This window comes from Equus przewalskii, chromosome 1, assembly GCF_037783145.1.
Source record: "Equus przewalskii isolate Varuska chromosome 1, EquPr2, whole genome shotgun sequence".
NCBI classification, from domain to species: domain Eukaryota; kingdom Metazoa; phylum Chordata; class Mammalia; order Perissodactyla; family Equidae; genus Equus; species Equus przewalskii.
The window spans coordinates 77,628,464-77,652,714 of NC_091831.1; the positions used below are offsets into that span (position 1 = coordinate 77,628,464).

At 44.7% G+C, this 24,251-nt stretch overlaps 1 protein-coding gene across 1 annotated transcript in view; it reads right to left on the reverse strand.

Moving 5' to 3' along the window:
- Positions 1-19,954, reverse strand: part of SLC35F3 (solute carrier family 35 member F3) — a 369,000-nt gene extending 349,046 nt beyond the window's left edge. Inside the window, exons 1-2 of the mRNA XM_070614927.1 lie at positions 19,485-19,954; positions 18,843-19,072 (exon numbers count right to left, since the gene is read on the reverse strand). Of these exons, the coding sequence (XP_070471028.1) occupies positions 18,843-19,072; positions 19,485-19,537 (283 nt within the window). The 5' untranslated portion in view covers positions 19,538-19,954. The remainder of the gene's footprint in view (positions 1-18,842; positions 19,073-19,484) is intronic.
- Positions 19,955-24,251: the final 4,297 nt, after the last annotated feature.

Sequence of the window (24,251 nt, forward strand, 5' to 3'; positions counted from 1 at the left end):
GGACTGTTTAAGAGTGATCCTGCTACTCATGACTTCGATGGAACAACAATGACAATGACAACAAAGGAAGCAGAGTGCTAATTTTAAGTTCTGATTTCCATAGGACCTAGATGGTCACCGTCCTCCACAAACAACCTGATCCACCCAGGGACCAAAGTCTCCTTATGGAGTAGCCCCCTCCACCCAATGACCGCCTTTCTAAAAAAAGAGATTCTTAAATTGAGGTATAACATATATAGCAAAGCACTTGATAAGTTTTTACATGCATACGCACCCTTTTATATACATATACCCTGCAACCCAGACTACCATACAGAATATTTCCACCACCCCAGAAAGAAGGCTCCCTCATGCCCCTTCCCAGTCTGTACACCCTAGGAATGACCACTCTTCTGACCTTCCCCAGCACAGATTAGTTATGCCAAATTTGAACTTTATGTAGATGGAATCATACAGTGTATTGGGATAACATCTTTTGCAAAGCTCACAGGACTCTGAGAACCACATAAAAATACAAGGGTTCTACGAATGGGGGGTTTAATAGTCCTCGTTCCAGCCTTCTAACATCCACAGCTCGCCAAGTGGGAAATTATAAAACCTCTTTGCAGTGAGAAAGAAAATCAAAAGACAAACCATAGTTGGCTTTTGCCTCAAGAAATCAAAGGAAACTCCTGCTGCAATAGCAGAGAGGGATGAAGACCAAAGGCAGCGAGTCCTTCCCAGTCTGACACTTGATAAGCTGCTCCCAGAGATGATGGCAGAACAAAGCACCCTGTCTGGGGATGCAGAAGCTTCCTTCATCAATCACTCTCAAAGGGGAAACTCCCAAAAGCTACTCCTCTCAACAGCCTTTCAAAGATTCTCCATTTCTGTTATCTCTCTCACCTCCAGGAATAGCTCCCTGCCAGATTTCTTTTGTCGGCACCATCTCTGCAGAGCTGCTCACGACTAAGACCCGCTGAGCTTTCAAGTGGCTCGACAGTGGTGCAACTTCTTCTTCAAGGAATTTATGCAAAGCTCTATAATTGTCTTCTGAAAACAACGCAGTGAAAGCCAGTGTTAAGACTCCTGGTTGCCCCTTCTGCTCCTTAAAATGTGTAACCCCAGGACCAGGTGCCCCTGTGGCCCAACAGAAATCCTCATTTCCTTTAAAAGTTGCAATAGAAACCTAAAATGTCATTTCTTGCATTTTTCAAAGCTTTGAAAAGCAAACATGAAATATATCATGTTTTAGTGTTCAACATAATTAATCAAGAAATACTTAGTCAATACATTTTTGATCAATGTACCAAAAGAAATAAGAGAAAACGAGTGGTGGGATAAAAAGGAACTCTTCTATCCACGTGTTTCCCTTTCCAGTAACTTAGTATCAGAAAGCCAAATCGTGGGCTTTGCTGTCTACAAACTGAAGAGGTGGCTCAGATTGGGCTAATTTTCTAGATAGGACACACATTTGTTTAGCCTCTTAAATTTTTTTTTTACCTCTACACTCTCATTTATAGGATAGATTATTTCCTTGAATATTGTACATGAATCTTAGACTCATTAAAATTTTCTGCTGTTGGGGATTCAGGATATAATCTTGCCAAATCCCTTCGTTGAACATAAAAGGTAAGGGATGGCCAGGCTGGATCAACGATGCCCAGTTAGTAAATGGCAGAACAGGACCAGACCTGAGGTACGCCCTAATGCCTGCTTCCGTTTCTTGACCCTTGCGGTAGATTGTATCCTCAGCCTATTCTTTACTCCCCTCTATACAGAAGGCTGAAATCAAGATGTCGGCCAGGGCTGGTTCTCAACCTGAGAAGGATTTGCTTTTTCCATTTGCACGATTGTTGGGCAGCCTCTCAGTTCAGGACTGAGAGCTTCAGGTTTTTGCTGGCTGCTGGCCAGAGGCCACCCTCAACTATTAAAGGCCACCTGCAGGTCTTTGCCATATATGCCTCCCAATACAGCCAACAGTTTCATCAGGGCTGGCAAGGGAGAGAGAAGATCTTACGCGAGTTTGCTGGTAAGATGGAATCTCACATAACATAACATAATCACAGAGATGATAGCCCACCATGAGCCACATTCTATCATTTAGAAGCAAGTCACACGTCCCCCCCACACTCCAGGGGAGGGAATGACTCGAGGGCTGAATACCAGAGGTGGGGATCATCAGAAATCATCTTGGAGTTTGTCCACCACAACACTACAACCCTGAAATTCTACTCTTGGATGTATATCCAACAGAAATGAGCTCTAATATTCGCAGAGACAACTACAGAAATGTTCAGAGCAGCTTTAGAAAGTAGTTGTCTTCTCTCCTCCCTCAGCTTTAGCACCTTCACACACGCTTCTCACGAAACTGTTTGAAATTCAAACCCCACGCCTGCCTTCCACTCAATACCCTTTCTCCGACCTTGTGCATACTTTATTCTGAGACCAATCAATTGTTCCCACTCGCAGCTCAATGAATACTTGCTCTTTAATACACTGTAGCGTTTCTGCTTCCTCTCTTCCACTGTGGATTCCAAAAGGGTCTCCCTTTTTCTTATTCTCTTCCCTATTTTAACAGATCTTCCCTATTTTAACAAGGGTACCCCCATATCTTAAAATATTGCCTCCAATTCTCACGTATTCACCTTGAGGTAAAAATAATCCCTGTGTGCTCTCTTCATTACTCTGTGCCTCATTTCTCTGTTCACAAAGAGTAATAATAATGTCTGTCTAGGGACCCCATGAGCTGAATTCTGCCAAGGGTTCTGAGCTGCTAAAGGTAAATGGAGATTTTGATAGTCTGGCCCACACGCAGGGTGCAGAAGGAGTTCTGGAAGCCTTATGGATTCTTTCCCTCTTGCCCCCAGCGCCATCCTTCCCCGGGTAGCAGTTGATAAAGCAATTTCCTTGGGAGCAGCTCTCAAAAGAAAGTGGCCTTCCCTGTCTGGCCCTGCCCTGATCCTTGGGAGCCAGGAGGAAAGACAGTGCTCAAGCGTAAATGACAGTTGGTCAGGAGAGACGTAAAACATAACAGGAGATGTGACACTAGTATTCCAGAGACTCAGCACTTGAAATGCAATCTGCACCACAGGCCAATGAATCCTTTAAAAACAGCCTCTTTTGCAGACTAAGATGCTATGCTCTCTGTTCACTCTCAGGGTAAGGCAAATCATCCCCAAATACAAGCATATTTTTATTCTATAAAGTACAAAGTTAAACCATTTAGAGAAATGGACCAGAAATCTAAATCCCTGAAAAACAGGTTTTTTCATCAAAAGAATCCTGGAGCCTGACACATGTCCTACAAGGAAAGCAGCATGTCTTTTTTTAAAATTAAAAACCACTTTATTGAAGTATAATTGACATACAAAAAGCTGTACATATTAAACGTATATAACTTGATAAGTTTGGAGATAAGTATACACCCGTGAAACCATCGCCACAATCTATGCCATTAACACATCCAGGTGAGGAGCACGTTTGAGAGACACTGAGGTGGCCAGAGGTAAGGGAGGGAAACTGAGGCAGATGCTACCTTGATGTCTTAGTCAGTTTGGGCTGCTGTCACAGAATGCCACAGACTGGGTGGCTGATAAACAACAGACGTTTATTTCTCACAGTCTGGAGGCCGGAAGTCCGAGATCCGGGTGCCAGCACGGTCGGGTTCTGCTGAGGGCCCTCTTCCAGCTGTGGACAGCCAGCTTCTCGTTGTGTCCTCACACGGAATAAACAGAAGGACCTAGCTCTCTGGCCTCTTCTTATAAGGGCACTAATCCTACCAAGAGGGCTCAACTTCATGACCTACCTTCCTCCCAAAGGCCCCATCTCCTAGGGTCTCAACAGCTGAATTTTGGGGGAATGCAAACATTCAGACCACAACACTTAGGCTCTAATCCTACCTAGAAGATGACACTGAAAGCTGAGTGTGGCTGGAAGCCAGTGCCAATGCTGCCACTGAAGTAAAGGACCTCCACCTTCCCTGAGACAACTTGTCAGAGGTCACACAATTCTCCCTGCTTTTTGGCTAAATTCTGATGCAATAACTCTGAATCAAATATACAGTATTTTCCTTTCAGGCCTGGGCTATGCTGTGCCATTGGCCGCAACAATGACATATTTTATTTTGAAATTGTTCACATTTACAGAAAGATGGGGGAAACAGTCCAAAAAATGCACACATATGTATATTATTTAGAGTCCCTAAATATTAAAATTTTGCCCCATTTTGTTTGTCAATCTATCTATCTATCTATCTATACTTGTTTTTGCTGAACTACTTCAAAGTACATTGCTGGGGCTGGCCCCGTGGCCGAGTGGTTAAGCTCGCACCCTCTGCTTCGGCGGCCCAGGGTTTCGCCAGTTTGAATCCTGGGTGCAGACATGGCACCGCTCATCAAGCCATGCTGAGGCGGCGTCCCACATGCCACAACTAGAAGGACCCACAATTAAAAATACACAACTATGTACCAGGGGGCTTTGGGAGAAAAAGGAAAAATAAAATCTTAAAAAAACAAATAAAAGTACATTGCAGATATAATGACACTTTATCCCTGAATACTTCATTATCTCAAGAATAACCACACTCTCCTCACAGCCACGCTAATATTAAGCCCAAGAAAAACAACAATATTCCATAAAATAATTTAATAAACAGCAGGCATTCAAATTTCTCCAACTGCCTCGAAAATGTCTTTTATATCTGTGTGTGAGACTGTGATTTATAATAAGAAATATATATTTGTTTTTCATCCTGATTTCTGGCACAGAGCTCCTAAAACCCTGAGAATTTCCTAAGTGATAAGAGCAATAAAAGTGAAAGGGGTGTCTTCTGTTGTTCATGATGAGCCCCTTTCAACCACACCTGAGTTTATATTATCGGGGTGATTTTTAGAAAGCCCCGAAGGATGGGGGCTGGTTGCCAGGGGAACCGACTGTGATTAAAGGCTGGAACTTTCAGTCTCCGCCCCGTCCAGACAGGGGAGAAGGACTAGAGATTGAATCAATCACCAATGGCCAATTATTTAATCGATCGCACCTACGTAATGGAGGTTCCATAAAAACTCAAAAAGTGGGGGTTCCAAGAGCTTCCAGGTCCGTGGACACATGGAGGTGCTGGGAGGGTGGCACACCCAGAGAGGGCACAGAAGCTCCCTGCCCCTTCCCACATACCTTGTCCTTTGCACCTTTCCACCGAGCTTTTGAGTTAGATCCTTGCATGATAAACTGACAATCTAGTAAGTAAAGTTTTTTCCTAAATTCTATAAGCCACTCTGGCAAATTAATTGAACTCAAGGAGGGAGCTGTGGGAACCTCCAATTTATAGCCAGTTGGTCAGAAGTACAGATGACAACATGGGCTTGTGATTGGCATCTGAATGGGGGGAGCAGTCTTGCAGGACTGAGCCCTCAGCCTATGCAATCTGACGCTATCTCCAGGTAGATAGTATCAATTGAGTTAAACCATAGGACACCCGGCTGGTGTCACAGAATTGTTTGGTGTGGGAAAACTACCACACCTTTTGTGACCAGCCACGGCAGAAGTGAACTACTATTCAGAGAGTACCGTGTGTAATGTAAAGGAAAATGACAGTGTGTTTTTTCTTTACAGTATGTTTCCGCCAAAGCAACACAGACCCCTCTACAGAGAAAATGAGGCAGTTCCCAGCGCACTGCTGAGGCTTTGGGACAAGAGATCCAGGCCACTAGAAGGTAACTATCATCACCTCCTGGCCTCTTAACAGGTACAGGTGGCAAGGGGACCCCGGCTGCCTCCCCTAAAAGAGCCACATCAACCAGAAAACAAGAGAGGACTCCGCATTGATTCGAGGGACTCTAGGTCACTTGCTGTCCATTAGGGACCATCAGTCCCAAAGACGCACGGCCTTCTCTGGGTGCTCAGACTTCCATGTGCTCAGCACAGAGACAAGCCGGGGGCAAGGAAAGAGGCGAGCAAGACAGGAAGGGAGGGAGTAAGACACAGTCCTCCAACAACACAGCCTTACCCTATATGTCAGCTCAGCCACATTCCTGAGGCTTGGAGTCACCCACACAGGGGAGGTGGCTCCAGGATCAACTAATGCAAGAAAATGCTGAACAGAACTCCAGATTGTACCATTCTCGACATTAAAGAAAGTGACGGTCCCGTTAATCAGGACGTTTTGATTGTTATTAATGTACAAAAGTAAAAATGCCCCTTAGGAACATCATTCCCGTCACACCCATATGAATTAAAAAGTGTTATGACTCTTAAGCTGAACAGCCAAGACAATAGCTTTCAAAGAGCATTTCTATGGACGTGGGAATTTTCTCCTGAAGGAACTGGAGACACTGCACAAACAAGGTGCAGAAGTGCAGGACAGAACGGGCAGTGCAGGAAATCCCAACTCCTCTGACTTCCGGTCCACTCTATTTCTGCCGGGCCCCTAGTTAGAGGACGGAAAATGTCTCAGGTCTCAGCCTGGCTTTCTTCAGAGCTGGAAAGAAACAGAATGCCTGCAGCATAAAACATTAGGGAAGAAATGTGCTGGTTTAGTAGCTTAATCTTATCAAGACAGTCAAAAATCTTTGTTTTTGCATGATTTCATTAAAAGGAAAAAGTGTTTAATGTCTGGGATACATCAAATGAACAAATTAGAATTCTGATTACAGTAAGAGAGCTCAAGTTTCCAAAGGAAGAGAAAAAGAAGTTCCCTGAGGCTCAATAATCTATCCTGTACTAACTAGCTGTCTATGGTGCTCGACAATAAAAAAATTGTGCACAATACTGTTTACACAATACAGACTTTAGGGTAAGGCTGTTCAATGATCATCCAAAAGACCCCAAGGTATCTAGTCATGGAAGCACCAAAAAGAAACACGTGAGATGCTTCTGGGAGATAGCCCCAAGACAAGGCAAGTATGAGACCTGACAGATTGATATGTGTCTGTTTTGTCTCCCCACTACATAATTTTCTAGGAAATAGTAACTATACCATATATTTAGTATATGTTTATATTAGAAGTGAGTATATTTACTGCCCTTTAGAAGCAGTGAACTATTTGACATTTGAATGAATGAATGAGTGACTGGATGGATGGATGGATAGACAGAAGGAGGGATTAATGGATAAATGAATATTCATTCGCAGTACGTTCCACTGTTTGATCTGTTTCCAAACCATTCACAAATGAGCCCCTTCACGAGTAGTGTTTGAAATTTCACACAGCAATTTTCTGAACCCCAGCCTGGCCCACTGGCTTCTCAAGAGGGATCATGGTGGCAGTGGGGTCTAGTTTGAAAGGGTTCCTTCCTCCACCTTCCAGCCACCACATTGAAACTCCTCACTGTATTCTGGGAGAATCACAAGATACAAGTAGGTTACAGACAGAACATACACAGTTACACATGCACCAGTACCAAGATTTCCCAGTGTTTTTACAATAAATTCTAATTGTATAAATTGTATTTACATGTAACTTTGAAAATATACCCATTGCATAAACTCAAATAAACTTATAAAAGAGTTTTATGTTACATATTTAATAAAACAAAATGGTGACAAAGTGAAAGTTTGGATAAAACCTTAAAATCTGCTGTTCTGGGTTACGGCATTTAAATGGTCTTCAAACTATTTCATTGGCCAATTTATTTTAAAAAAATGTACACGGGGCTGGCCCCATGGCCAAGGGGTTAAGTTCACGTGCTCTGCTTCAGTGGCCCAAGGTTCACTGGTTTCGATCCTGTGCGTGGACCTAAGCACCGCTCATCAAGCCATGCTGAGGCTGCATCTCACATAGCATGACCTACAACTAGGATATACAACTGCGTACTGGGGCTTTGAGGAGAAAAAAAAAAACAAGAGGAAGATTGGCAACAGATGTTAACTCAGGGCTTATCTTCCTCACAAACACAAACAAACAAACAAAACCACTGCTGTTCTTTAAAAAAGAAATGTACAGAGGAGGGGAATTCAAGTCCCTCTCAGGTATCTTATGCCAGCGTGATACACTTCTCTTAGTTTACTGTATATCTATTATAGGGTTCTGGTTTGTGATTACCATGAGGTTTGTATATGATAACCTACGTATATAGCAATCTATATTAAGTTGATGGTCTCTTTAGTTTGACCTCTTGCTAAAAGCTCTACTCTTTTATACCCCTCCTCCCACATTTTATGTTTCTGATGTTGTGTTTAACCTCTTTTTTTGTGCTTGTGTATCCAATACCCTCTTACCATGGAAATAGATAATTTTAGTACTTTTGTCTTTTGACCTTCATATTAGCTTCATAGGTGGTTGATCTGCTACCTTTATTGTATATTTGCCTCTACCAGTGATTTTATTGCTTTTTTTAATTGCAATTTTCTTATTCATATTGCAGTCTTTTCTTTTCCACTTAAATAAGCCCCTTTAGTATTTCTTGTAAAGCTGGTTGCTTGGTGATAAAACTCCTTTAGTTTTTGGTTGTCTGGAAAGCTCTTTTTCTCTCCTTACATTCTGAACAATAACCTTGCCAGGTAGAGTATTCTTGTCTGTAGGTTTTTTCCTTTCAGCACTTTAAATATATCGTTCCACTCTCTTCTAGCCTGTAAGGTTTCTGCTGAGAAGTCAGCTGATAGCCTCATGGAGTTTCCTTTGTATGTAACTTGTTGCCTTTCTCTTGCCACTTTTAGGATTCTCTCTTTATCTTTAATTCTTAAGAGTTTACTTATAACATGTCTTGGTGTGGGCCTCTTTGGGTTTTTCTTGTTTGGTGCTCTCTGTGCTTCATGTACCCAAATGTCTGTTTTCTTTCTTGGATTAGAAGCGTTTTCAGCTATTATTTCTTCAAATAGATTCTCCGTCCCTTTGTCTCTCTCTTCTCCTTCTGAGGCACCTATAATATGTTAGTGCACTTGATGTTGTCGCAGAGTTCCGTTAGGCTGTTCTCATTCTTTTTAATTCTTTTTTCTTTTATCTGTCCAGCTTTGGTGATTTCCTCTAGTCTTTCGTCCAGCTCCCTGATCCATTCTTCTGTATCATCTATTCTGCTATTGAGTCCTTGTAGTGAATTTTTCATTTCCAGTATTGTATTCTTCATTTCTGATTGGTTCTTTTTTATACTTTCCAATTCTTTGTTGACATTCTCTCTGAGTTCATCCATTCTTCTCCCAAGATCAGAGGGCGTCCTTATGACTATTTGTTTTAACTCTTTGTCAGGTAGATTGTTTATTTCCGTTTCTTTTAGTTCTTTTTCTGGTGTTTCGTCCTGTTTCTTACTTGGAATGTATTCCTTTGTCTCCTCATTTTGCCTCTTTCTCTGTGCTTATATCTATGTAATAGGTAGGTCAGCTACATCTCCCAAACTTGGAGAAGTGGCCTTATGTAAGAGATGCCTTATGAGGTCCAGCAGTGTGCTTCCTTCTTGTCACCAATTCCAAATGTTCCAGGAGTGTCCCCTCTGGGCTACACGTGTCCTTCGGTTGTGGCAGGGTTGCTCTTGCTGCAGGTGCCCAGGGAGGCTAGGCTGTCCCCCTGGTTGGCTAGTTGTAACACTCAGCTGCATGTGGCTGCTATGGTCCTTTCAGTCACTTTCTTGGGCATGGGGAGTCCCAGCATAGGTGGCCACAAGGTCTAATAGCACATTTCTGGTGGAGTTTTTCTGTTAAGTGAGTAGGCCGCCAGTGTGGCTGGTTGCTAAGCTCAGGGGCTTACAATTGCTGTAGGCCTCTGGCCTGCAAGGCTCTTGTCAGCTTTCTCAGGGTTGCATCTGAGTGAGCTGGCCCAAGGCATGGGAGCACCCAATTGTTTCAGGCTTTGGAAAGTGGAGCCAATTCCCTATGTGGCTGTTTGAGAAGCACAAGTCTGCTGCAGCTGTCAGGCCCAACTGCCCACAGGGCCACACACTCAGTCAACACAATCCTGCCCCATGTGTGCACCCTGGCCCACTGAAGTGGACCCCGTCTCCCCACTGCAGAGGCCCCACACACTCCACCAAGGCGGGCCCACCCCTTGCACACAGCCTGCCCCACAGAGGCAGACCCATGCCCAGTTGAGGAGGTTCCAGGCACCCACCCTGCCTATGCAGGCCCACAAGTTGCCCAAGGGTTTGCTGTTGCATGGGGTCAGTCCCTAGGGCAGCTGCCTGCCCTGGCTGAGCTGGATTAAATTGGTGCTCTCATGGGTGTGGCAGACCCTGGGCTAACAGGCCAGGGGGAAGAACTCCAACGGCGTCTGCCAACGTCTGTGTCAGCACACCTGTGGTAGGTCACAATAATAGCTGCCACCAATGTCTCAGTTCCTGGAGAGGTCGCACCTATCACCAAGATGCACCCGGAGCTTATCTGGTGAATCTCTTTTCACCAAAGGACTGTGCACCTTTCTTTTTGGTGAGTTTAGGTTGCTTTCCAAAATGAGTGAATTTGTGTGTGGGCCCTTTAAGAGCAGACTTTTTTTCCTTTATGTCCAATAGCTTTTCTGGGGGATTCCTTGTTGTAGTTAATAGCCAGCAAAGCCAGATATTAAGACCCTTGCTCAGCTGTGCTGAGTCCAAAAGCTGCTTATTGTGGTAATGCTCCCCTGCTCAGATCCCCCACTCCTCCAGGGAAGCCTGTGCACCCGAGGATTGCTCCTGGCCGGCCGTGAAGCACTGAGGCTCAAAGGTGGCTTTTCCTCTCCAGAAAGGAATTTCTGTTTCTTCCACCTCAGTCAGCACTGTCCCTGTTGTCGGGATTTTATCCAGTTTTTAGTTCTCTCTTAGGGGCACCTGTTCCAAGAGTAGTTGTAAATTCGTTGTGTCTGTGGCAGGAGGTGAGTTCAGAGTCCACCTACACTGCCATCTTGACAGTGGCTCCCACTTCAGACCCTTTTGAATAAAACCTTAAGGACATACCCAAATTTTTATAACTCTCCATTGTTACAAAGTAGATGGTGAAGGATAAAAATAATGTCCTAAAAAAAAAAGAAAAAAAGGGCCAGCCTGGTGGCACAGTTAAGTGCACACATTCTGCTTCGGCAGCCTGGGTTCACCAGTTCAGATCCTGGGTGCGGACATGGCACCACTTGGCAAGCCATGCTGTGGCAGGTGTCCCACGTACAAAGTGGAAGAAGATGGGCAGAGATGTTAGCTCAGGGCCAGTCTTCCTCCGCAAAAAGAGGAGGATTGGCAGAAGATGTTGGCTCAGGGCTGATCTTCCTCAAAAAATAGAAAATAATAATAATTTCCTAATAGATTCTTATCCAGTCACGTACTGCAGAGGATACATAGCAGACTGACAGAGAAAACCTGAATGTCGCGGAAAACATCTGTCAAAACTAGAAAACCGTTCTGAGAAATTACATGGACTATCTCTGTCTCAGGAGTCCAAAATAGCCTCTAGCCTTCTACACTGCAAATCACCTGAGAGGAGCAATTTATTTCCTACAATCTCAAACACTGTCCTAAATTAAGGTTACCTCAAGCTGCATGAGAGAAAAATGTGTGCCCACGTCCTAGGCAATTGTTCAAGGGCTTGTCACCATATTAACCAAAAGAATTTATCAGGCACCTGCTTGTACAAGTCCCTTTCCAGGCTCTGAGATAAGATAAAGAAATGAAACTAGTTTATCACTCTATTGATCAATGGACACTCACCACTGAATTGAACCAAATGGCATCATGTAAAAAAAAATCTGCTTCGTGTCCCTAACAGAGGACAAGTAAATACTTAATCCAGCCTGAGTTACTGGATGTCCACCTCTTTCTGAATCTCTCGGTGACAGAAGCTCCTTCTTTATCTCAGCAGTCAAGAAGTGATTTCTTCTTTCCAATGGAAAATTCTTTGGTTTGTATATCCCTGTTTTGTCCTACATGAGCCTGAGTAGAAGTGGCTCAGAAATCTTATTCAGATAGGCGTCTACAGTAGGATGGAACAATACCCAGCTTCTGCTCACTTATTAGGAAAGGGCTGTGGTATTGCCACAGTGGCATCTCCTGGAGCCTGGAGGAGGAGCTGTGGCAAGACCTTGACCCAGGAGGGAAATAGGACGCAGCATGGAGTCCTGGAAATTGCCAAGGCTCGCTCTGGGCTGCTCTGCACACCTGCCTGACTCTTCTCTCTATGTAGACCAGCTTTCCCTGCCTCTCCATCCACATAGAAGCCAGAACAGCTCCCCCACAGCGTTTCCACTCAAGACCACCCCACACCAGACCACAATCTCCTGGTTTTAATCGCAAATTCTAGGAGGGAAATACTGATTGCGTTGGTGTGGGTCAAGAGTCCACCCCGATCCGATCTAAGGTGCCCAGGAGGAAGATGACGTGATTCTGGCTGCTAAAGTCCCACCCTGACGGCATGGTGCAGGGCAGTTAAGGGGGTCATGGTGAGCTGGGAAGACATTCCCAAAGGTGTCCGCCCCAACTGTTCTCCAAATGAAAAGTCATATGCCTGTTTTCCCTCTCCCTCCTCCAATACTTTAATCTTGCCTGTAGAACACATTTTCAATTACCACTGATCCATTGTCTCTTCTTCCCTGGGCCCTGCTCATTTTTGCATATCATTTTTAAAGTGAGGTTATCAAAACTAGACAAACACTCTTATATGAGACCGGCTGAGGTATAAGCTCTAGGAGTGACAGTGCTTGCCCCTGTTTTGGGCTGAGTTAAGGAGACTGAGCTCAGGAGACTGACCCATGGGAGTTCCATTTCTTGACTGAGAAAGGCAATCAGAAGTGTTTACGCAGGATAATCCTGGAAGACCCCACAGAAATGTAGATGCTTAGCAGCCACTCTGTGTGTGTGTGTGTGTAAGTGGCCTTTCATTAATATATTTAACAACTGTTTACTGATTTAGGTGCCAGAGATAGTGTATGAGCTGGGGACAGATTCATTACAGTTCTAAGTGCGGAGAGCCACACTGAGGGCTGGAGACACAGTCATGAGCCCTGCCTTTACAGAGCTTTTCATTTGTAAGTTTCAGCCACACACTTCAACTGGCCAGGACAATATTATAAGTGACAGCACTGTGGGAGCCTCTGGCAAGGACACCTCACCAGATCTAATACGGTCAGGGAGGTTCCTTGGAAGAAGTGACACTTAGACTGGGACCGGATGAGTAAGGTGACATGCATCAGTGGCCCTCCTGATGACACACATCAGAGGACTAGAGCATAACACACTAGAGTCAGTTTCTGCTCACGGTCCCACTTCGTCTTTTACACTCCGGTGCCACTATGCTCCAGTCAAGCTGAATTACCTTCTAGGAACGGTATGTGCACAGAAATGTGCACATACTGTTCCTCTGCCTGGAACGCAAACCTCACCTCCACCCACTTCCTGCAGCTTATTACTCCTCCAGCTTCGGAACTGCACTCACCACTGTGACAAAGGGCTCTCGAAGCACCCAAGCCAATCTTTATCACACCCTATCATCACTTCAGATTTCACTTTCTCACCCTCTAGTCTGCAAAATTTGAAGGCAAGGTCTGTGTCTCCCACCACTTGTCTCTATATTCAGGCACATAGTAAACGCCCAAAAAGTTTGCTAAATGAATGAAGGCAAATGAAGGAGCATTTATAGATGCCAAGGAAGGGCCGGATGCTGCATATACATTATTTCATTTAATCCGCTTGAGAACCCTGAATAGTAGTTACATTATCCTCCATTTTATAGATAAGAAAACAGAAGCTCACAGAGGTGAGTAACTTGCCAACAGTGATATTGCTACAAAGGTGCAAAGCTGGGATGTGAACGCCACTCCTCCTGATTCCATTTCCTCTGATTCTCCTGACAACATAAAAGAAACTGAGGTTGTCCCCTCTTTCACTGAGGGCTACAATACAAATGAGCATCCTTAGCAACACTCAGAGTTCAATGGCTTATACACATATGGATTAATTCTTCAATGCAACTAACCTGAAATTTTTCCAACTCCTTAAGGAAAGGACCGGCGCTCACTGGGGGTGTGTTTTAGACTAGACACTTCGTAAAGAGACCCAGGAGAGACTCCTAAGGACCAGGAGAAATTTCCTTGCCCAAGACTCTTTTAAAGCTGAGAACTTTGCTTCCCTGGAGATGAGAGCATGGACCATATGCCCTTCACAACCAGATGCAGAGGTTTATAACCCCCTGTCAATGATCTGAGTGTGCGTGGGAGGACTGTGTTTCCTTAAAAAATAGCAGTTTGGCATTTTAACTCTTTCAAATCTCAGAAAACTATTTACTAAATTGTTAGCATGTATTCATATTCAGGAATAAAATCTACTCTCTGAGATATTAGAAAATGTCATGCTCTAAACTCACCTCGCCCCACTCCCACCATGCTCGGACATTTTTTTCTTTTAAAATCTTTTCTATCTAGTATTTCATACGCCAAGCTCCATTCTAGAATAAACTTTTACAACCAAATTATAAATCTCTTACAAGTGGGTCATTTTTGAATTGTTGACCTGACCTTTACTATTTTGGGAGGATCAAAGGGAAGCTGCTCACCATGAATGCAATTACACTATGAGCCACTGTTCCAGTTACCACTGCTAACGACGTCAGCAACCTACGCCCGCAGTGGAGTCTGGAATGGCACAGAGAGTAGAAAGATGGTCTTTCCCCACAAACCCCTTCCCCTCACCTCATGCAAACCCTTTCGAACATGGTAACCCTGGAGAATCCTGAAACATGAGATTTCCTTGTCACCAGGTGAGCTATTCAGTGACCTACATTATCTGACCCTGAACTATAAAACCTCCAAGCAGACAAACTGGGTTATGCTCAGTAATCCACATGCTCCTGGCCGAGGTTCAAGTCCCCAACGGCAGGCTGGAGTGGGCTAGAGATGGGGTGGTCATTTGGGACTAGCACCCTCCACTTAAAACTAAACCCATCAGCATTTTTAAAAAATCATTTTTATCTGAACATCCCAGCACCACCTAGTATTAATAAATCCACTCAAAAGGCAGTTGTACCTCATTTTAAGCAATAAACATGACCCCCTAAAAGCTATTCCTAAAAACTTTCTTTACTAGAGAAATGTTTGTGAGCTCACCCTTTGAAAGCACCCTTTAAGGAAACTTTCTGCGAAGGAAAACACCTCTGCTAAATGTAAACAATGCGTCTATTATCCAGATGCAGGTATTTCTTGACAAGACACACCTGTGTAGTGAGCCTCATTTTCCCCCATCCCTTATCTCTGTAATCTGGCATCTAGTAAATGATCCAAAAAGTTTGCTAAATGAATAAGTGAAAATCAGTGAGCATTTTTCAATGCTCCTTCATCCTGCATAAGGGCCTCCATCTGGGATCTCCAAGATACGCGACTTCCATCATCCCTGTGCCAAAATGCCACCAGTCCCCACTGCGTCAGACGCCTGGGCCTGGCTCTCCACCATATGGCTGACTTATTCCTGATCTCTGCCCCTCCTCCTCCCTTCTACGGCCATCTCCTCCCCAGCGGATGTCTATACCGGAGAGATAAGAAAGCAAAGGGGAAGCAGAAGATATTCCAGCCATTTCTCTTCTGCTGTGGTACAAGGTGGGAGGGGAAAGGAAGTCATTAGATAAACTATGTAAATTGCTATGAATTCTAAAGCACTTCCCACAGGGTATCAATTTACAGGGAGTGAGTGAGGAACCACATAAGCTGCAGGCACAAGAGGCCTGTTCAGAAGGTGGTTTATTCTAACCTGGCCCGCCATGAAAACCTGAGAAGCGGTCTGGGAAGAATGAAGGGAGAGGGTCAGGAATTTGGAAGGCAGGCAGGCCTGCTGGGTTAGCACTACCGGTCAAGAGAAAAAAGTTCAGTTGGAGCATGAATTTGGAGTGAGGCTAAATGAGGGATTCTGATCCAAAGAGACACTGCCAGAAGTCATCTGGCATTGTCTGAAATCATTTTTGATTGTCACATGGGGGGTTGGAAGCGTGCTAGAGGCCAGGGATGCTGTTAAACACCCTAACGCACAGGATAGCCCCTGACAATAAAGAATTATTCAGCACAAATGTCAACAGTTTCTCAACCCTGGGCTAAACCAAAACTTGCCGTCAAGAATTCTGGTCTAGTCTATGGTTCAGAAAGCCAAGGATGGCAGTGACACTTATGATAGAAGAACAAGGAAGGAGTGAAGCAATTCCAAACAAACAGGAAGTCAGCATAAAGACTTAAAATATACAAACCACCACAGAGGTACTCTCCAAGGTTCTCCCCCAGAAGTCAGTATTTCAGGCAGCATCCACTCGCTTATTCAACAATATTTACTGAGCATCTACCATGGGCCACGTGCTTTCTGGGTTCTGGGTACGCTCCCAGCTGGGAATCCAAGGAATGCCTGAGAACACTGCCCAGGAGTTTGGTTCAGAAACATGAATGTTGCTCAAAGGACTTTAGCCACTGAGAAGAGGAGCTCGACCCTTCCTACCTGCTGGCTTATGGTTTAATTTCAGTTGAATGTTCCACACAAACCACCCCTCTCAGACCCAGGGGCCTTTAGGATTCAAGAAAAAAAAAATCCTTACAAAACATCCCTTGTGCACAGTGAAACTTGTTCATCTCACTGACCGGGTTGAGAACACTGAGCAAAGATCATTTCTGCACTGTTCACATTTACCTCGTTTGTCTTAACCGCCCAAAATAAAGTCTAAACATTGAGGATAAGAATGAACAAGTGGTCCAAATAATTTCTGTTGCTACAATGGCAGCTGACTTTTCCCTCTCGAATAGTCTAGAAACTCTCAGTGGCAACTCCTTCAGAGGAGACACAGATAAGTCACTTTGAAAGATGACTGAAAGGTGACATAAGAATGTCAAGCATGAGGCTTGGAGCATCCCATAGCTTGCTCTGGAGCCCATGAGAATACTTCTTTTGTAATCACCATCTCTCCCAGTCTTTTGAGCGTGATTATTAACCGACCAACAAAATAACTGATACTGGCATATGGATAAGCCTCCTTATTATTTTTTTCTACTCGGGTAGAAATGGCAAGCAGCAAAAGTACTCTCTAAAACTTCTTTGGCTATATTAATACAACATTAGCTTCTCTAAATTTAAACTTAAAATCCAATTAATTCATCAAAATGTCAGTTGTCATCTAAAGCATTTCAGTAAAAAGGAAATACCTTAGAATAAAGAGGAATCTTCTCAGGAATGAAGGAGTGAGTAGATGTTATTCATATGATAACGATCACCACAGCCTTGTCTGCTAATATTTACTCCTTCAGTGAAGCCGGAGAGAGAGGATATTTGCAAATACCACCGGTGGTACAAGGGACTCATTTTCCATATGGCCTTTCCCCTGCCTTAATTATAAAGGGTATTTGTACCAAACACAGTCATCTCTGCTGTAAGCTCCCGCTGACCCCCAAAGTCACAAACCTTGGTAACAATTTCTACAAAACACCTGGGGCAGTCACAAGCAGAATTACAAAGACAAAGCTTAGCATGACTTCAGGAGCTAAAGAGACCACTCCAGGAAGGCCATAATTTTTACCACTGTCTTTAGTTATTAAGAAAGCAGAGAACAGAAATAAAAAACAGAAAATTCCTACCATAAATTTAGAAAGCAGAAATAGAAATTGAGTGTCTTATCCTCATCCATAAGAGAAGTGGTTTCCAATGGGTTTTCAGTCTGGTTATTTTATGCCCAGTGCTTTTCAGCTGAAAGGAGAACTTGGTCCCTTGTCTTCCTTCTATGACCCAAAGCCAATTTATCAGCTACAATTTTAGCAGTAGAAGATTTGAGGAGAGACAGATAAGCTTTAAAAGGCTTACACAAAGTTAAATGCAATCACCACAGTCCTTTAAAAACAAGTAAAGGCATGCAAACAAAACATTAAAATCCTATCTTTCTTCCTGAAAATAAAAGTAAGCAGCTAACTGGCAGCATACTGCTGACCTTTGCCTTGGAATCAAGGGTTTTAGGAAACAACTAAAGACAGACATATTTTTAGAGCTGAATACGATTAAATTACAAAAGCCTGATTTTCTTTTCCTAAGGACCAATAAAGTATGTTCCAATTTCAGGCAACGATGGGTAAAACATATCTCAAAATCATTAAGCTGTTAGTCTTCATTACAAATGGAATGAAGCAGTACCCATTTTTTATACTGACGGAGATGGTAAATGGCAATCTCTTTTTGCTATGTCAAACAACAGTGATGGAAGCATCTAATTATGGTTACAGTTACAGCTATCTGGAGTCTGCTGTAGCCAACTTTTCCCTTCCAACGAGACGGAAAGAAATATCCAGCAAATTAGTCCTGGTCACACAGGTAATGTCTGTACAATGGATCACAGCCCTGCCAAAGCCATCCGCTGGGGCCCACTGGCAAAGAAAAGTTTCAGCTGCTCCACCTGGCACCAGCCATTTATGGCTCAGGAACCAAATGCCAGTATCTAGAAGGATCCATATAGAACCTCTGCGCTGAGGGCAGATAAATACCTGGGGCCAGGAGTGAATGAGATCTAAAATGAAGGCCCCAAGAACTGTCCTCCACCATCAGGGCCTGAGAGACACATTGAAGAGTTAAAATCCAGGCCAGCCAAGCCTGCGGTTTCTGACTGAGCCAGCTGAGCCCGACCCGACTTGGGGCGAGTAACACTTTCAGATCCGCAGGGAAGCCACACCGTGCCGGGTACAGAGTTTCCAATGTGTCTCCCACACTGTGACACTTCAAGAGCAAGCAGAAGTGGATAGAGAGGTGTGTGTGGGAGGGGGAGGGGGTGTAAGAGAAGGGATCAGAAATTCCCAAAGGTCCTAGAGAACTCCGTCGCCAAGCCTCTTCCTAAAAGTTGCAAACCTGGGTCTGTATCTGCGGGCAGGGCGGTAAGGGGGGGCGGACGCTTGGCAGCGTGCGCTCCGGCTCCCCGAGGCTGCCGTGACAATGGTAGGGGCGACCGACCGGCGGACGCAGGAAATAAGGCGATGGAGAGGTCTTACTTTTGTAGCTCGCTGCCCAGGGCTGGTAGCCATAGTAGCCGGTGATGCGCAGGATCCGCTCCTCGATGGACGTGAGCCCCACGGGCCCGCTCGTAAGGTCCTCCACCGAGCGCGACCATTTCAGATCCTCCTTAATCGCCTCGTCCACCACCAAGTATTTGAGCTGCCGGAGCTGGGGGCTGATGTCCGACAGTCTCCGGGGGCTGACGTCCGGTGACCTCCTCATGCCACTGAGGGCGCGGGCAGGTGGACGGGGAGAGGGAGCCAGGACAGAGAAGGGGGGATTTCGGTGAAGAGCAGATCCCAGGGCCAGCAAGGGCGCAGCCCGGGCCCTCCAGGGGCAGGTGCCGCCGCAGGGCGGGCGCTTCCCCCTCCCACCGCCTGCCGCCCACCCCAGCTCCCCCGGCAGCCTCGGCGTCGGGTCCCGTCTCCGGTGCCCGCCCTGGGCGCCTCGGGGCAGGGCAGGCTGGGGCAAGCGGCGAGGCAGAGGACGCCTTAAACTTCCCGAGCAGCTCCGCCGCGCGCCGCGCGCCGCGCCTTCCCGAGCCCCAGACTACCCGGTGTCCTGGCAGCAAAAGGGCCATCCCGACGCTCCGGTCACCCGCTCGCCCGCTCGCGCACCCACCCCAGGGTGCTACTCACATGGCGATGCTTTTGCCCCTGGATGCGCCGCCGGGAAACTCTCGGATCCCCATAGGCGACAGCAGAGTGGGGCCGGGAGCTCCCAGACTTGAGGCGGAGGGGCCACGGGCCGAGCTGCCTGCAGCCACCGACCCGGGGGAGTTGGGGCGCTGCCCGCTGAGGGTCCGCGCCGCGCCGGCCGCCCCACGCCGCCTGTGCGCGCCCGCGCCGGCCGTCCCCGAGCTCCACCGCGGCGTGCGGCGCGACGCGGGCGCGGTGGCTCAGCCCGGCTCCAGCCGGTCCGCGCGCTCGCTGCAGCCAGCAGGCAGCAGAAGCAGTGCGGGGCCGCGCCCCTCGCCCGTCGCCGTCGCCGCCGCCCTAGCACACCGCGGACGCGGGAGCCACGGAACCACGGGGAGCGCTGGGAGCCGTGTGCGCTCTCGAGGCACCTGGGCGGGCGCGATGTGCCCGGGCCGGGAGCGCAGGAGCCAGGCGGGGGCGCTGCTGTCTCCTTCCCGCCGCCGGGGCGTGCGCTCGGCTCCGGAGCCGGCACTGGGCGGCCGCGCTCCGCCGGGCAACCTGGGGACTTGGGGCGCTCCTCCTCCCTTCTCATGACCTGTCAGGTCACGGTGCTCCCGGTTCAGTAGTTCGGTTCAGTAACTCACTTCAGTTTCAACGGCTCAATAGCTCGCCATCACTCGCTCCCTAGTCTAAAATAATGAGCAAAACTACGCGGAAAGACAGAAACCTGGTTGCATATCCACAAAAACCATGCTCAGAATGCTAAGTAAATACATGGCATTTGATAGGCAAAGCTGAGGCAGCGGTGACTGACTCATTACGCTGCGGGGGTCGCTCAGTCAGGCCTGGCCCTCAGAGAGCTTGCATTCTTGTTGATGACGCAATTCCTAAGTCAGTTTGGTCGTCTTAGATTCCCAGTATATTTAGCCTCTAATCGTTTTTTTCTATCCGAAAGCCGCTCTTTCCAGAACGTTTAATCACTTTGCATAATGTTATTTTTCTGTTATGAAAAAGTACACATTGTTTCATTGGGGCAAATTTAGAAAATACCCATTTCCAGCCAAAGTGACAACTTTGCATTACAAGTGTATTCCCTTACACTCTTTTTTCCAATACGAAATACATTTTTCACCAAGTCAAAATCAAATTGTACACACTACTTTATGCTTGCTTTTTTATATTAAAATTATATTGTGTCTCAGCAAACTAGGAATGAAGGGTCACTTCCTCAAATTAGTAAAGGAGATCTATGAACACCTACAGCTGACATCACATTTACTGGTAAGAAACTAGTAGAAGCTTCCCCACTAAGATCATGAGCAAAGCGAGGACCTCTCTTCTCACTACTCCTTAATATTGTACTGCAAGTCCTGGCTGATACAATAAGATAAGAAAAAGAAATTAGAAGTATGCCTATTTGGAAGGAAGAAATAATACTGTCTGTGTTAAGAAATGACATGGTCATCTACGTGAAAAACCTCAAAGAAATGACCAAAAATTAATCTGGAACAAATATCGACTATAGCAAGCTTGCAGGATACACGGTTAATGTTCAAAAGTCAATCAACTTCCTATGCACCACCAATGAACGAAGGGAATTTGAAATTTAAAACATAATACCACCTACATTAGCACAAAAAAAGAAACATATAAATATAGCAAAATATGTGCAAGATCCATATGAAGATACAAAACTGATGAAAAAACTCAGAATAAATAATAAAATAAAATAAATAATAAATAAATCTGAATAAACAAATCAAAGATCTAAAGAAATGGAGAGATATTCCATGTTCGCTGGTAGGACGAAGCAATATTGCTGGGAGCCGTGGCTACATCATTTGATCGGCTGTTTGACAGGGTCCAGCCGATTAACGCTGAGGGGTGCAGGGTCGCCCCTTAGTGAAGAATAACCGGCCGGCCCCTCACATAGTTCTGAAACCTGTGCTGCTTCTAATTGCCCTTCATTCCTTTTCCTATCTTAACCTCCAGTTTTCACTCCTTTGGGTGGCTGCTTGGGAGGCACTACCTCCCGGGAAAATTAGATATAGTAAGAGAATGTGACCACCTGCAGGTAACTTTCAAGATATTTTTCAGTTAATTAATGGAGGAGCACACAGTCCCATTTGAGACAATCAGAAAGGAATCCTGCCCAGATAAGATGTCGAATTAGGTTTATGGCCTCCATCTGGTTAATGTTTCCTTCTCCCTCCAGTTCTTTGTCTAAATATACATATGCATCGTCCTTCTAAGTTTGTTGGTTAATTGGTTGATCAAGAAGTATCTATATATTATTCTTGACCTTCTGCTTTCTGTTAAAATGTTATAGAGGTTTTCTCCTAAAAGCAAAAAATAATAAATAATTGATGAGTAGAAGGGCCGAGGGGTGCAAGAATGCCCCTCGGTGAAGGATGGCCGGCCAACACCCCCGATATTTTCTGAATTATATGCATGCTTTCTATCAAGGTTATGTGTATACTTATTTCTCTTTTTTATTCTTGAAGATATATAGTTTAGTTTAGCTTTTCAGCCCTTTACTTTACTAACAATATGATACTTTCTCCGGCAGTGTACTTAAGGGACCGTTAGCCCTACAATCTAAAAGACAAAGGAATGCTTCCACCCCCTAAAGGGTGCGAAAAAGTAAAGATGTTTAACTGCCCGCTGAGAATGCAGATAGCCCTGGGGATAAGACACCCTGGAGTCGCCTTTTGTTCCCATTAACCATCTACACTAATGGCGTAAATGATTGAGGGAGGCAGGGATGGCTCCACCAGGATGTAACCAGACGGGCTGCTGTCCTGTCTGGAGGCCTGGACCTTCTCTCTTTGATTTAACTTTACCATGAATTACAACAGATGCCTAGGTACCTATCTCCTTTAGCTTAGAGACAACAAACACTAGTTAATTGCAGAGAAGACGATCATTAACCTTATGCTCTATAGAATGGAATGCTAATAAATATTCTTGTGCTCGTTTCTTACTTCCTTATCTCTCTGAGAATATTTGTAAAACTATTTCTGTACTAATCCTGAAAAATATATAAACGACACTTGTGCACAGTAAAGTCGGACTTGCTAACACCAACCCAAGTCTCACATCCCCTTTATTTTCCCCCTCCCTCATCGCGCCGACGCCGACCATCCCTCAGGAACCTGGACTCCGCCGGGGCGGGACCCCGGCACAATATTGTTAAGATGTCAGTTCTTCCAACTTGATATATAGATTCAGTGTAATCCCAGTCAAAATCTCAACAAGTTATTTTGTGGATATCAACAAACTGACTCTAGAGTTTATATGGAGTGGCAAAAACCCCAGAATAGCCAAGAAAATATTAGAGAGGAACAAAGTTGGAGGACTGACACTACCCAACTTCAAGACTTAGTATAAAGCTACAGTAAACAATACAGTGTGCTGTTGGTGAAAGAATAGACAGATAGATAAATGGAATGAAATAAAAAGCCTAGAAATAGACTCATACAAATATAGTCAAGTGGTCTTTGACAAAGGAGTAAAGTTGATTCAATGGAGAAAAGATAGTGTTTTCAACAAATGGTGCTGGGACAACTAGACATCCACATGCAAAAAAGTGATCATAGGCCTAAATATAAGATGCAAAACTGTAAAACTCTTAGAAGATAATGCAGGAGACAAGTTAGACAAACTTGGGTTTGTGATGACTTTTTAGAGACAACGTCAAAGGCATGATACATGAAAGAAAATATTGATAAGTTGGACTTTATTAATATTAAAAACTTCTGCTCTGCAAAAGACCCTGTCAAGAGAATGAGATGACAAGCCACAGACTAATGGAAAATATATGCACAAGACATATCTGATAAAGGACTATTATCCAAAATAAGAATGCTTAAAACTCAACAATAAGAAAATGGACAACCCAACTTACAAATTGGCAAAATATCTGAACAGACATGTCACCAAAGATGATATACAGATCACCAATAAGCATATGAAACAATGCTCAATATCATATGTCACTAGGGAATTAGAAATTAAAACAATGAGTGGCATACCACTACACACCTACTAGAATGGATTCAACCAAAACACTGAGAACACCAAATGCTGATGAGGATGTGGAGCAACAGGAACTCTCATTCATTACTGGTGGAAATGCCAAATGGTACAGCCACTTTGGAAGACAGCTGTGTAGTTTCTTGTGAAACCAAATATACTCTTAAGAATCCAGCAATTGCACACTTTGGTATTTGTCTAAATTGAGTTGAAAACTTACATCCACCCAAAAACTTGCACACAAATACTTATAGCAGCTTTATTCGTAATTGCCAAAACATGGAATCAACCAAGATATCCTTCAAAAGGTGAATGGATAAATAAACTGTGGTACATCCGTACAATGATACATTTTTCAGTGGTAAAAATTAGTAAACTATCAAGTCATGAAAAACCATGGAAGAACCTTAAATGTATATTGCAAAGTGAAAGAAGCCAATCTGAAAAGCTATATACTATATGGTTCCAACTATATGATGGTGTGGAAGAGGCAAGCTGTGGAGACAGGAAAACGATCAGTGGTTCTGGGGATTCCTGGTGGGGGTGGTGAGTGATAGGGAGGGTGGTGGATGAGTGAGCACAGGAGATTTTTAGCATAGGATAACTATTCTGGATGATACTGTACTGGTGGATACATGTCATTACACACTTGTCAAAATCCATAGATTGTAAAACACCAAGAGTGAACCTTAATGTAAACTATGGCCTTTGGTTGATAATAATGTGTCAGTG